Source organism: Geotrypetes seraphini, chromosome 1 (assembly GCF_902459505.1).
Source record: "Geotrypetes seraphini chromosome 1, aGeoSer1.1, whole genome shotgun sequence".
Classification (NCBI taxonomy): domain Eukaryota; kingdom Metazoa; phylum Chordata; class Amphibia; order Gymnophiona; family Dermophiidae; genus Geotrypetes; species Geotrypetes seraphini.
This window is the reverse complement of record NC_047084.1, coordinates 461,631,764-461,646,186: the sequence shown is the minus strand read 5'-3', so window position 1 is coordinate 461,646,186 and position 14,423 is coordinate 461,631,764. Positions and strand designations below refer to the sequence as shown.

The 14,423-nt window shown below is 44.1% G+C and overlaps 1 protein-coding gene across 5 annotated transcripts in view; it reads left to right on the top strand.

Annotated features, from left to right (window-relative positions):
• Positions 1 to 14,423, top strand: part of GRIPAP1 (GRIP1 associated protein 1) — a 207,344-nt gene that overhangs the window by 61,386 nt on the left and 131,535 nt on the right. For all 5 annotated transcript variants that reach the window (XM_033922931.1, XM_033922950.1, XM_033922940.1 and 2 more), the window contains exon 11: positions 6,920 to 6,951. In XM_033922931.1, coding sequence (XP_033778822.1) covers positions 6,920 to 6,951 — 32 coding nt within the window. The remainder of the gene's footprint in view (positions 1 to 6,919; positions 6,952 to 14,423) is intronic.

Below are 14,423 nucleotides of genomic sequence, written 5' to 3'. Positions count from 1 at the left end.
TACAATTTCGAAACCTTTTTCCCAAAATTATGGTATTCCCCAGGGCTCTATCTTGTCTCCTCTTTTATTTAATATTTTTTTATCCCCCTTACTAAACCTAAGCCAATCTATAGGTTTTACCACCTACGCTTACGCAGATGACATCCAGTTGACTCATGCATTCAACCCGGAAAATTCAAATGACATAGTTCAAATTAACCAAAAATTAGAACAAATAAAAAATTGGCTAGTACAAAACAAACTAGCATTAAACATATCCAAGACAAGGGCTCTATTTTTCCCTTCAAAACAAGATCTAAAACTATCAATCCCTTTTTCGATTAACAACACACCAATTGAATTAGCAACTTCACTTAAGATTTTAGGTGTAATCATCGATAGTAAATTCTCTTACCAAGAACATATTAGCAACACAGTTAAAAACTGCTTCTACCGTTTGCGCCTAATCCGCTCAATGTCCAAGTACTTAGAGCCAAAATCAGTAAATATTTTAGTCCACTCACTTATAATATCCAAATTAGATTACTGTAATTCTTTATTACTAAACATAACAAACAAGGAACAAAGACGTTTACAAATAATTCAAAACACCGCCATAAAATTAATACATCATGGAAAGAAATATGATCACGTGACTCCATATCTGATGAAATCTCATTGGCTACCCATTAACCAGAGAATTATATATAAAACAGCATTATTAGTCTTTAAAACAACTACAACAAATGAACCTCAGTTCATTAACCGCTTATTAATTCCACACTCCTCAAATCGCTCTCTCCGGTCTAATAGTCAGGAGCTACTTATGGTTCCATCATTGAAAATAATAGGAACTAGGCGACATGATATTTTTTCAGTCAAAGCCCCGCTTATCTGGAATTCTCTTCCTTTCTACATTAGGAATATCAAAGATCTTATTCTATTCAAAACTACTCTAAAAACATTTCTATTTAAGGCTTCCTTTAACCCGTAAACAGGAATCTTCTTTTATCAATTGAAAATATCATAAACTCCGAAATTTTTCTACTTTTAGGTACCCCCATCCCAATGTTCTACCCTACCCTATCCAATTTTCTTCGTCTATCTATGTGGACACAATAACATTGTAACTTTTTACCCCACTTGTTTTTCCCAACTCCTTCAGTAGTGTCTGTATTGTTAAGTGTTCACGAATATGTTTGTTAATGCACATAAATGATCTTAACTGTTTTTACCCTTATATTTATTGTAATGTTATTCGCTTAGAATTTTTAAGCGAACCATTAAATCTAAATAAACTTGAAACTTGAAACTTGAAGACAACCGTGGTTTGGCTTTTCCATTGAGATGAGCTGCTCTCCTTAATTGGCCCAGTATTGTTGGTTTCAAAAACTTGCAAAGATGGACTGGTTGTGTGTGTGTGAGGTAGAGAATCCTTTGTTGGAAGAAATTAAGAAGCCTGTTTGGGCTTTTCCAGGTCTTGATAAGGACATGATAGCTGCAACATTGGACACCCTGGATGTAAAGCTAAATGTGGTACATTTTGTTCCGATTTGCATTTAATTCTGGTAGATGATTAGGAAATGTTGTCTTGACAGTTGCTAAAAGACTACAGTTTGGTTGAAGGAGGAGGTCCTAACCTTGCAGGTGACCATTTGCAGGTGTTATGTGGCTTAGGCCTGTTTTTCTGCTGGTCCAAGTAATTGCCAGCTGTTTGGCTGGAAGCAGACATGGTTAGACCTTTGGGAGTGGCTCAACTAGAGATGGATAAGGTCTTCACTATACAACCTTATTCACACATTGGTCAAGAGTATGGCACTTGGTAGGGGTACATTGGTCTTTGTGGCTGTATAACTGGGCAACGAATATGGCTTCTAAGCATTGACTTAGCAAGCTTTCCTTTAAAGAGAAGTTACTATTTGGTGGAGATATAAGCAAACTGGATAAGAGCTTAGTAGAGTATGAGGAACCCGGGCTCCTGGAGGATCGTTTCAGAGCCTGGTCTTGATTTCAGTAAGCTAGAAGACAATTCAAAGAAGTTTGGTAGTATAGGCCCAGAGAGTGCATAGTTCTTAGTGGAATAGAGTTCCATCCTGGGCTCAACCTTTTCAGGGTTGCCTACAGGGGAGGCTTAGAGGTTACAGCTGGTATTATAGGTGGGTGCCCGAGGAATGCATTGTGGTTTTTGGGGGCTCAGTTCAGTAGTTCCACTGTGCATATGCTTATGGCATTTCTACAAAAGGTGGGTCTAAATTGTCTCAGATCAAAGGGGCCCACAAGAAGTCTATATAAGGGGTATAAAGAGTTCATTCATAAGAACATAAGAAGTTGCCTCTGTTAGGTCAGACCAGGGGTCCATCGTGCCCAGCAGTCCGCTCCTGTGGCGGCCCATCAGGTCCATGACCTGTAAGTGATCCTTTATCTAAAACCTTTCAATCCCCATTATTCTTCTATCTATACCCTTTCATAATCCTATCTCTACCTCTATCTATATCCCTCAATCCCCGTAACCTTCAGGAACTTGTCCAATCCCTCTTTGAATCCCCTTAATGTACTCTGTCCTATCACATCCTCCGGAAGCCCATTCCAGGTGTCTACCACCCATTCCAGGTGTCTACCATCCATTCATCTTCTGCTTGATAACTTCATAGAGTTTACTTGCAGGTTGTCATTCGGGGCAGTGGTAGTCTAGACAACGCTGTCAAGTCTAATGCAGTTTGAGGTGATCAGGCTGGTTCTGCTGCAGGGATGAGGAGCAGGCAGATAATCTGATAATTTTGAGTACCACAAAGGAAGGCACCTTTTGTCTCATTTTGGATCTCAAGCAAGTGAACAGGGCCCTTGAATGCTTAAATTTTGTATGGAAGCTTGGGCCAGTTATTGTGGCCATTCATCAATGAGTTTTTCACCTCACTTGACTTGAGAGAGGCCTACTTGCATATCCTCATTTGGGCAAAGCATCAGCACTATCTATGGTTTTCAATTCTGGATTAACATTTTCAGTTCTTTGCACATATGTTCAGGCTTACCAGGGCTCCAATGACTATCTCGAAAATCATGGTTGTAGCAGCAGGTGCTTTGCAAAGGAGGGAGATTTTGGTTCATTGTATTTGGACAATTTGTACAGAATATTCTAAATGAGGTTGCATCAAAGTCTTATACAGGGGCATCAATACCTCATTTTTCCTACTAGCCATACCTCTCCCTATGCAACCTAGCATCCTTCTAGATTTCGCTGTCACCTTTTCAACCTGTTTGGCCACCTTAAGATCATCACATACGATCACACCCAAGTCCAACTCTTCTGTCGTGCACATAACTTCACTCCCTAATCTGTACCATTCCCTCTGGTTCTTGCAGCCCAAATGCATGACCTTACATTTCTTAGCATTAAATTTTAGCTGCCAAATTTCAGACCATTCTTCAAGCTTCGCCAGGTCTTTCTTCATGTTGTTTACATCATCCAGCGTGTCTACTCTATTGCAGATTTTGGTATAATCCGCAAAGAGGCAAATCTTACCCAACAACCCTTCAGCAATATCATTTATAAAAATGTTAAAAAGAACAGGCCCAAGAACAGAACCTTGAGTCACACCACTGGTAACATCCCTTTCCTCAGAGCAATCTCCATTGATCACTACCCTCTGTCACCTTCCACTCAACCAGTTCTTGACCCAGCCCGTCACTTTGGGACCCATCCCGAGGGCACTCAGTTTATTTATTAGTCGTCTCCAAGAGATCCCATGTGCCTATATCAGGCCCTCTTGAATTCAGGCACAATCGCTGTCTCCACCACCTCTTCTGGGAGACTGTTCCAAGCATCTACCACCCTTTCTGTAAAAAGTATTTCCTTAAATTACTCCGGAGCCTAACCTCTTAACTTCATCCTATGCCATCTCATTGCAGTTTCCTTTCAAATGAAGGAGACTCTACTCATGCGCATTTACATTGCAGTAGTTAATGATTAGTCTGGTTCCTTCCTTCTTCCTAAGGTGGTGTCCTCATGTCACATAAATAAGCTGATTTTATCCCTGGTTTTTGGGGTATAGAAAGGGGGAAGGTATTCAGATCAGCTTCATTAGTTTGATGTCCATTGGACATTACGTTGTTATATGAAGAAGACAGAGGGAGTTATGGTGATCGAATCATCTCTCTTGTATTTGTAGGGGCTAGAAAAGGTGATAGCTTCCTCAAACCAATGTGCTATCTGGTCTGCATATGTGGTTAAGAATGGTCCAGTTTTAGCAGCCGTAAAGACCCATTCTACCAGAGGTCAAGCATCCTTTTGTGTGGCCAAGTGTGGTATCATTCCACCACATAATTATTTGCAAGATGACCATCTGGTCATCATTGCACTGTTGTGTATGTTATTACAGCTTGGATGTGTAGGATTTTGTCTGGGTCCTGCCTTTGGTAGATACTGCTTGGGTACTTCCCATGTGTCTGGTCCGTTCAGGAGGGGTAATAGAAATTAAGTCTTACTTTTCCTCAAGTCCATCTAGATCAGTCCAGAACCGTCCAGGAGTTTTCTGGTAGGAAATTGGTCTATTGTTTCGGGCTCTAGCTGCTGCAGGGAAGCCTTAGTTGAGAAGGGTAGTTATGGTTCAGTTTATCATATATACTCAAATGTAAACTGAGAAGGCGGGAACTGGCAGACTTTGAGCATGTTACCACGAAGGTAACAACTTTTCTTCATCATTGTGGGATCAGCTTTCTTGAGCAGCAATGGTAAGGCTCTCTGTTTCTTTGGCTTCTACTGAAGTTAGCTACTAGTCCCCTTGCCGCCACCTGTGTTTTAATTACTAATTCAGAGGTGCAGTAAAATTGACTTGCATTTCTGGCCTAGTTTGGGTCTGTGCTAGTATAGCTCTGAACCTGGGATTCGTGAACTTAGCTGTCCTCAGACTGAAGTATACCACTGCATATAGGCTTCCTGGGCTTGGGAAGATGGCCGGCAAGCATCATATATTAAAAGTCCTAGAAATATGAGTTAGTCATTCCATCTCTGAACCAGGAGTTCAATTTTCAAACCTGTACAAAAATTCACTAAGCCTGGGGTACCAGTTGGGGAGCCCTAAGTCAGAAGAACTTTGCTCTGGAACCCCACAGACTGAAGGTTGGGGAAGTATGGTTATGCAGTTCTGGAGCTCCAGCAACAGTGAATATTAATATGCTGTTTGGGGGGATTGAGAACACTTGCTTTGTCACTTAAGTTTGCCCTATATTCTCTTAATATTTTCTCTACCATCTACTGGTATCTAAGGCGCAGAATTACTGTTACATGCATTGAATGTCAAGAAGCCTATTTTATACAGCTGGGAACATTAAGAAACCAACTTGGATGGGGGTAGGGTATAGGGAGATTATGATGGGAGGAATTGTTTATCTAAACAGATATTGTTTAAATTGCTGTTATGTAAATGTTTTGTGGTTTTGCGCTAATAAAAATATTTAAAGTTAAAAATTATGGCAAGGATGTCTAGTCTTTGTAGACTTTACTAGGATAACCCAAATTACTAATATCGGTTTATATTAGTCAACCTTTTTTCCTCCTATTTTGGGGGGGAAGAAAAGGTCACCTTGGTTTATATTTGGATCAAAGTATATACGGTAGGCGTTTCTTGTTGTGGGGAATTAGTTCTAAGTTTGCTTTACTATTGAAATGCTTACAGGGTCGGGCTATATAAAATACTTGTAGGGTGATGTTGGTAGTTGAGTAGTTCTTAGTCTGTCTGCTGATGGAAGGCAATCCCGTGTATCTTGACTCATCTGGAAGGACTCAAGGAAAGCAAGTTAGCAGGTAAGACCTGTTCTGTTACATAACATCCAGAATCAATACAATTGGTGTTTTATGTCAACCGGCGAACTGGGTTGTGCAGAATACCACACTTTTTTTTTCTCTCTTTCTGCTCCTCCCACTTAGCTGAGGAACACAGAGCCCCCTACAGTTTTTTTTATTTCTCCAAGCGAACTGTACAGAAGTGCTTCTGATCTGCTCTGCTTCCTTTTCTTATTTTTCCGCTTAAGTTCGTCCTTTTTTGGTGACTTTGGTGCCTTGAGACCCCTTTTGGAGTGGTCCTCTGTCTGGGAAAGGAAGCACTGAATACTACTACTACTACTACTTATCACCTGTATAACGCTGAAAGGCGTATGCAGCGCTGTACATTTTGACATTTATAGACGTCCCTGCTCAGAAGAGCTTACAATTTAACTTGAACAGACAGACATGATATATAGGGTTGGGGATGCAGAACCCAAGGTGAAAGGAGTTAGGAGTTGAAAGCACTCTCAGAGGTGGGCTTTTAACTGGGTCTTGAACAAGATGGAGCCCGCCGTATGGATTCGGGCAGCTTGTTCCAAGTATACAGTGCAGCAAGGCAGAAGGGACGGAGTCTAGAGCTGGCAGTTGAAGAGAAGGGCACAGATTGGAGGGATTTACCAGCTGAGTAGAGCTCACCGGGGGGGGGGGGGGATCATAGGGGGAGATAAGTGAAGTGAGATAGTGAGGGGCAGCTGACTGAGTGCATTTGTAGGTCAGTAAGAGAAGTTTGAATTGTAGTCTGAAACGGATGTGAAGCCAATGACTTTAGGCGAGGAGTAACGTGAATATAGCAGCTCTCCCGAAATATAAGTTGTGCGCTGAATTCTGGATGGATTGGAGGGGAGTGAGATGGCTAAATGGAAGTCCTGAGAGTAGTGGGTTGCATAGTCTAAGCGTGAGATGATGAGAGCATGGATAAATGTTTTGGCAGTGTGCTCAAAGAGGAAGGGTCGGATTTTGGTAATATTATAGAGGAATTTCCCTCCCCACATGACACTTCGCAAATGTATGGTAATTTTACACAGCATTCTGGATCTTTGGCACAAGCTATGCACCCCAGATGTTTGCTGTAAAACAGGTCTGTTTACTGACTCTCTCTCCTTTTTTTTTCTCTTGTAGACTTCAGAAAAGTTGAAGAAGAAGCAGGAGAGGTAAGGGGAGAAAGAAAACTCTGTTATAGGATCCATATGAAAAGGGCAAGCCTCTTGCAGTTTTCCAGTTCTAATGCTTTCTTCAGGGAGCCCATCTGTAGCTCTAAACTTTATGGTGCAGGCACAATATGAAATATCTCTGGAGCACTCCTGTTTGTGTAATATACAGTACAGCAGGGATCTCAAAGTCCCTCCTTGAGGGCCGCAATCTAGTCGGGTTTTCAGGATTTCCCCAATGAATATGCATTGAAAGCAGTGCATGCACATAGATCTCATGCATATTCATTGGAGGAATCCTGAAAACCCGACTGGATTGTGGCCCTCAAGGAGGGACTTTGAGACCCCTGCAGTACAGTAACCACACTTGGTTCACTGAGTGGCAGAACCTTTTCCTGTGCCTTTTCAGTGAAGAAATACTCAGCTCTTTGGTCTTCCAAAATACTCTGGTCTTCATCCATGGTGCACTGGTTGGCCAGTAGCCAGCCCAGCTCTGGCAACAACAAAGTATATCTGAAGAACTCAAGCACACTTTACCCACCCCCCAATCAAAGGCATGCAAAGCAAAAAAATATATGATCGTCTACTAGCCACCAGAGAGCAAAAATAGACTGCCACCTTTCAAATCTGCTGACCATGATGCCCAACTGCAAAACATTCAGGAAAGAACTGAAAACCATACTATTCAAGAAATTTGTCAAATGATCTAACCAAACCATATCGATCCTTCCCAGATCCCGATGCATACTAAAGTTATCAACCTTGTAATCTCCCTGGGAATGTCCAGGCTAATTTCTTTTTGTAAACCGCCTAGAACTGAAAGATATTGGCGGGGTAGAAGACATCAATGTAATGTAATGTATTGGTATAAGCACATCAGTAGTGAGCTATAGCAGACTGTTCCAGAATTTCTCAAGGCTCTTTCCACTTGGGGTCAGGCGGTATCTTGGGCTGAGTCTTCACTAGTGCCTCCTGTGGACATTTGTAAGGCTGCTGTTTGGTCTTCCTTGCATTCCTTTGCCAGACACTACCGTGTGGACATTCAGGCATGTTGGAATGTGGTGTTCGGTGAGCGTGTCCTGGTGTCGGTCCTGCTTGGGAACTGCTTTGGTACATCCCGCTTGTTAGATTAACCTATACCGGTCTGGAGAGTGCTAAAGAAGGAGAAATTAGGTTCTTACATGCTAATTTACTTTCTTTTAGCTTCTCCAGACCGGTATAGGTCCCCACCCTGTATATTGTTGTGTTGTTCTTGTGGCTGTTGCACGTGCACTTTTTGGGTTTTTTCTGCGGGTTCTAGTATTTTTCTAGGGCCGGGGAGAATTGAAGAACAGCGGCTGTGGCTTGGCTGGCTTAGCTTGCAAGCTGTTGGGGACATTTTCTTTCTGGGATCTCTCCTTTGCATTTTCCAACAGCATTTGGGTATGTTAGTTATTACTCCTGTTCGGAGTATTGTTTATTTCTGTTTCAAATTCTTAGTTTTGCTTGGCTGATAGGAATAGGGGAAGGTACCTCTTATGTACTATTCTACAGTTTTGTTTGTTTCCACCTGCTGGTCATGATGAGATATATATACCCGCTTGTAAGATTAACCTATACCAGTCTGGAGACGATAAAAGAAAGTACCGTATTTTTTGCTCCATTAGATGCACTTTTTCCTCCCCAAAAGTGGGTGGAAATAAGGGTGCGTCTAATAGAGCAAATACACAAAGCGCGCCCCCCCCCCCCCCCCCGTTAACTTATATTAATGTTGCCACCCTCCCTTTCTTTTATTTTTATATTTAAGTATTTTTATTGATTTCAATATATTATCAAGTATAACTTGTACAGAAAGCAAATTTAACCAAAGCATATTAATCATTAAACAATAAATTCTTACTTAACAAAAGTTAAGTAAAATTACAAGAAGAATTATTATGGTGAAATTAGCTCAAGTCCTCTTTAGATCCAAGAATTATATTGGCAAGAAATAAGAAGAGATATAATCAATACATCAAAGTAATGCTGTTATCCCAGGACAAGCAGGCAGCATATTCTTGACTGATGGGTGACGGCACCGACGGAGCCCCGGTACGGACAATTTTAGAGTGATTGCACTCTAAGAACTTTAGAAAGTTCTAGCTAGGCCGCACCGCGCGTGCGCGAGTGCCTTCCCGCCTGACAGAGGCGCGCGGTCCCCAGTTTTCTTTATTCCGCGGAGCTAAGAAGACGCGTGTTTCCAACGGCTGTTGGAAGTTTTTTTCTATTTCACTTGCCTTCCCGCTCGCGCGTATTTTTCTCTTCATATTTTATTTCTTTCCTTCTTTTTTACCTTTTGTGTAAAAAAAAAAAAAAATTCTTATTTTTCATTTTTTTTGTCGAATCTGACCCGGCGGGGCCTGTTGGCACCATCGAAGCCTCGGGCTTCGATTTTGCTACAGCAGTATTTCCCTTCATGCCCCCGTCACCGGGTTTCAAAAAGTGTCAGCGGTGTGCACGCCCTATCTCCCTTTCCGACCCACACAAGTGGTGCCTCCAGTGTTTGGGTCCGGACCATAGGGCTGAAACCTGCACCCGCTGTAGTTCTTTACAAAAAAGAACTTTAAAAAATCGACAAATTCAGCAGCGGATCCTTTTCGGTACCGCTATGGAAGTTGCACCGGTATCGACGTCGACGACTTCCTCCAAATCGACTCCGACTACCTCGGCACCGCCAGATCCATCATCGGTGTCGACTCCTGTAGGTAAGCCGGCTAAGAAGCCTTCCCCTACTGTTCTAGGCCAGCCAGTCGAGCATGCAGTGAGCCAAGTCCTGCAGACTGAGCGCCGGCCCCGTAAACGCTCCGCTCCCATTGAAGTCTCGGCCTCTTCATCGGCATCGACTTCACCCGAGCGTCGAGCGGCACCGAAGGTACCGAGCAAGAAAAAACCGGTACCGGTGCCATCGGGACCAACGTTGGATGAGCGCATTGCCTCTATCCTCCAGGTCCAGCTTCAGCAGCAACTCCAACAGTTGCTCCCAGCTCTATTGTCTCCGAACCTTCCAGTGTCGGTACCGACTGAGCCTTCGGTGCCGTCTGTCGAACAGCCTCTGTTATTGGCATCGACTGTTTCGGCACCACATAAATCTTTGTCCATGCCTGTTCTGTCAGCAGAACCAAAACGGCGTGCTATTCCTACGGGGTCGGAACCGGTACCGTTCTCTGAACCCCGTACCGTACTGCATTCCCCTGGTACCGTCTCCACTCGGTCTGGTAAATCGGTACGCAAGACTAAACATGCTGATACATCGACTCCACTTTCCCAGGGCCGTTTACAATCGGTACGGGACCTTGACTTGTGGGACGATTCGGATGATCCCCTCGTTACCGAGGAGGATTACACATCTGATGAGGATGAACCATCGGTGCAGGATACTACTGCTAAGCCAGAGCACTCCTCCTTCACAAAATTTTTAAAGGAGATGTCAGACACCCTGTCTATTCCTTTAGAGTCTGACTCTAAAAAATCCAAGGCATTTTTGGATGCCTTGGATTCTGACCAACCTCCTAAAGAGTTTTTAAAGTTACCCCTCCATGACATCTTGAGGGAAACTTTTTATAAGAATCTTGAAACTCCTTTGACAATCCCAGGAGCCCCAAGAAAACTAGAATCTCTATATAAAGTGATTCCAATCCCTGGATTTGACAAACCCCAACTTCCCCATGAATCCCTGTTGGTAGAGTCAACCCTAAAGAAGACTGCAGGAGCCAGTATGTATGCCTCTGTCCCTCCTGGTAGGGAAGGAAAGGCCATGGACAAATTTGGAAAGCGTCTTTACCAAAATGCCATGCTGGCCAACCGTTCAAGTAATTACGCTTTCCACTTCTCGTTTTACCTGAAGCACCTCATTCAACAGGTGACCTCTTTTCAAAAGTATATTCCGGACCGTAAACTTCCTGCTTTTCAGCAATGTACCTCTATTCTTCTGCAACTCAGGAAGTTTATGGTCCGTTCTATTTATGATACTTTTGAACTGACATCTCGTGCTACTGCTATCTCTGTAGCAATGAGAAGGTTGGCATGGCTGCGGGCCTCAGAATTGGACGTAAACCATCAGGACCGGCTGGCCAATGCGCCTTGCCTAGGGGATGAGCTGTTTGGGGAGTCCATGGATACCACCACACAAAAGCTCTCTGCCCATGAAACTAGGTGGGACACCTTGTTGAAAAACAAGAAGAAACCTCCTCCTCCTCGTCCATTCAGGCAACAATCTTCATATCAAAGGAGGTTTTCTGCTCGGCCGGCCCAGCCTCATCCTCCTCAACCTCGCAGACAGCGTCAGCAGCAGCAACAGGCTCGTCAACAACAGCAGCCTACTGTCAAACCGGCTACTCAACCTAAGTCGACACAGCCCTTTTGACTCTTTTCTCCAGAACATTGCCAGTCTTCCTCCCTCATGTCCTCTGCCTCAGCCCATAGGAGGTCGACTACAAGTTTTTCTATCTCGCTGGGAAGCAATCACCTCCGACCAGTGGGTACTTGCTATAATCGCCCACGGCTACTCTCTAAACTTTCAGACTCCTCCACCATTAAGTCTGCCAAAAGAGTCTGCTTCCAACAAGGCTCAGTCCCTCCTCCTCGCTCAGGAGGTTCAATCCCTCCTTCTTCTCAATGCCATCGAACCAGTTCCTCTGGACCAGCAAGGCATGGGATTTTACTCCCGGTACTTTCTTGTACCCAAAAAGACCGGAGATCTCAGACCAATATTAGATCTCAGGGAGCTCAACAAATGTCTGATCAAGGAGAAGTTCAAGATGTTATCTCTTGCCACCCTATATCCTCTTCTCTCTCAGGAAGACTGGCTATGTTCCCTCGATCTCAAGGAGGCGTATACTCACGTTCCAATTCATCTGATGTCCAGACAATATCTTCGCTTTCTTGTCAACCAACATCATTACCAATACAAGGTGCTACCCTTCGGCCTAGCCTCCTCACCCAGGGTATTCACCAAATGTCTGATTGTGGTCGCAGCTTATCTCCGCTCCCACAACTTTCAAGTCTTCCCTTACCTGGACGACTGGCTCATCAAGGCTCCTTCTCCTCAGTCCGTTCACAAAGCCACGGATCAGACCATTTACTTCCTTCGACTGTTGGGGTTCGAAATCAATCTACCCAAGTCGCACCTCATTCCAACTCAGCGACTTCAATTCATTGGAGCCATTCTGGATACTGTTCAGATGAGGGCTTTTCTTCCTCCAAACCGCCTTCACACCATCCTTCATCTCTGTCAGCAGGTGTTCCAACAACCTTCCATCTCTGCGAATCACATGATGGTGCTCTTGGGACACATGGCCTCCACAGTACATGTCACTCCCTTCGCACGTCTCCACCTGCGTACTCCTCAATGGACCCTAGCGACTCAGTGGTCACAAGCGACGGATCCTTGTTCACAACACATATCTGTGACCTCGTCTCTTCGACAGTCGCTTCTTTGGTGGTTGAAATCATCAAATCTATCCAGAGGTCTACTGTTCCATCTACCTCCTCATCAACTGGTCATTACCACGGATTCCTCCCCCTATGCATGGGGAGCTCACTTGAACGAGTTCCAAACTCAGGGATTTTGGACCACACAGGAAAAGAAACACCACATCAATTTCCTGGAACTCAGGGCGATGTTTTACGCCCTCAAAGCTTTCCAACATCTCCTGTTTCCTCAGGTTCTTCTCATTTGCACAGACAACCAAGTTGCAATGTACTATATCAACAAACAGGGAGGGACGGGATCCCATCCCTTATGTCAGGAAGCTCTAAGGATTTGGACCTGGGCGGCTGCTCGTCACTTATTCCTGAAGGCAGTCTACATCCAAGGGGAACAGAATTGCTTAGCAGACAATCTCAGCAGAATTCTTCAACCTCACGAATGGACTCTCGACTCCTCGACTCTCCAGTCCATTTTCTCCCAATGGGGCACACCTCAAGTGGATCTTTTTGCAGCTCCCCACAACCATCAACTGCCCCTGTTTTGCTCCAGACTTTACTCTCCTCACCGTCTGGAACCCGATGCATTTCTCCTGGATTGGACCAATCTCTTCCTTTATGCATTCCCTCCTCTTCCGCTCATGCTGCGCACCTTATTCAAGCTCAAGAGGGAACAAGCCACCATGATTCTCATAGCTCCACGGTGGCCCAGACAGCATTGGTTTTCCCTTCTACTTCAACTCAGTTCCAGAGAACCCATACCTCTTCCTCTGTTTCCTTCACTGCTTACACAGAATCAGCAAACACTACTTCATCCCAACTTACAGTCTCTGCACCTGACAGCTTGGTATCTCTCGGGCTGACTCCAGCTCATGCTCTCCTGTCTCAGCCTGTCCGTTCTATTATTGATGCCTCCAGGAAGCCGTCTACTCTTCAATGTTACCAACAAAAGTGGTCTCGCTTTTCTTCCTGGTGCCTGTTACATCACCATAATCCCATATCTACAGCAGTGGGACTGGTGTTGGACTATTTATTGTCCTTATCTGACTCTGGTCTTAAATCCTCTTCGATAAGGGTCCACCTTAGTGCTATTGCAGCTTTTCATGAGCCGATTCATGGAAAACCCCTTTCAGCTCATCCCTTAGTTTCAAGGTTCATGAAGGGCCTTTTCAATGTGAAGCCACCTCTTAAGGCTCCTCCTGTTGTATGGGATCTTAATGTGGTTCTTTCTGCGTTAATGAAGCCTCCTTTCGAGCCTTTGGCCACAACGCATTTTAAATTTCTAACTTGGAAAGTGGTCTTTCTTATAGCTCTCACTTCTGCCAGGAGGGTCAGTGAGCTCCATGCACTGGTGGCTGATCCACCTTTTACTGTTTTTCACCATGATAAGGTCGTTCTCCGTACACATCCAAAATTCCTTCCTAAGGTTGTGTCTGAGTTTCATCTTAACCAATCCATTGTTCTACCTGTTTTTTTCCCAAAGCCTCATTCTAATCCAGGTGAACAGGCTTTGCATACCTTGGATTGTAAACGTGCTCTGGCTTACTATCTTGATCGCACCAAACCTCACAGATCATCTCCTCAACTGTTTTTGTCCTTTGATCCTAACAAGTTGGGTCATCCTGTATCTAAACGCACCCTGTCTAATTGGCTTGCCGCTTGCGTTTCCTTCTGTTATGCTCAGTCGGGCCTGACACTGGAAGGTTCTGTCACAGGCCACAAGATTAGAGCTATGGCAGCGTCTGTAGCTTTCCTCCGTTCCACTCCTATTGAGGAAATCTGCAAGGCTGCTACTTGGTCCTCAGTTCATACTTTTACATCTCACTATTGTCTGGATGCATTCTCCAGACGGGATGGACACTTCGGCCAATCTGTTTTACAAAATTTGTTTTCCTAATGGCCAACCTTCCCTCCATCCCTCTTTTTGTTAGCTTGGAGGTCACCCATCAGTCAAGAATATGCTGCCTGCTTGTCCTGGGATAAAGCACAGTTACTTACCGTAACAGGTGTTATCCAGGGACAGCAGGCAGATA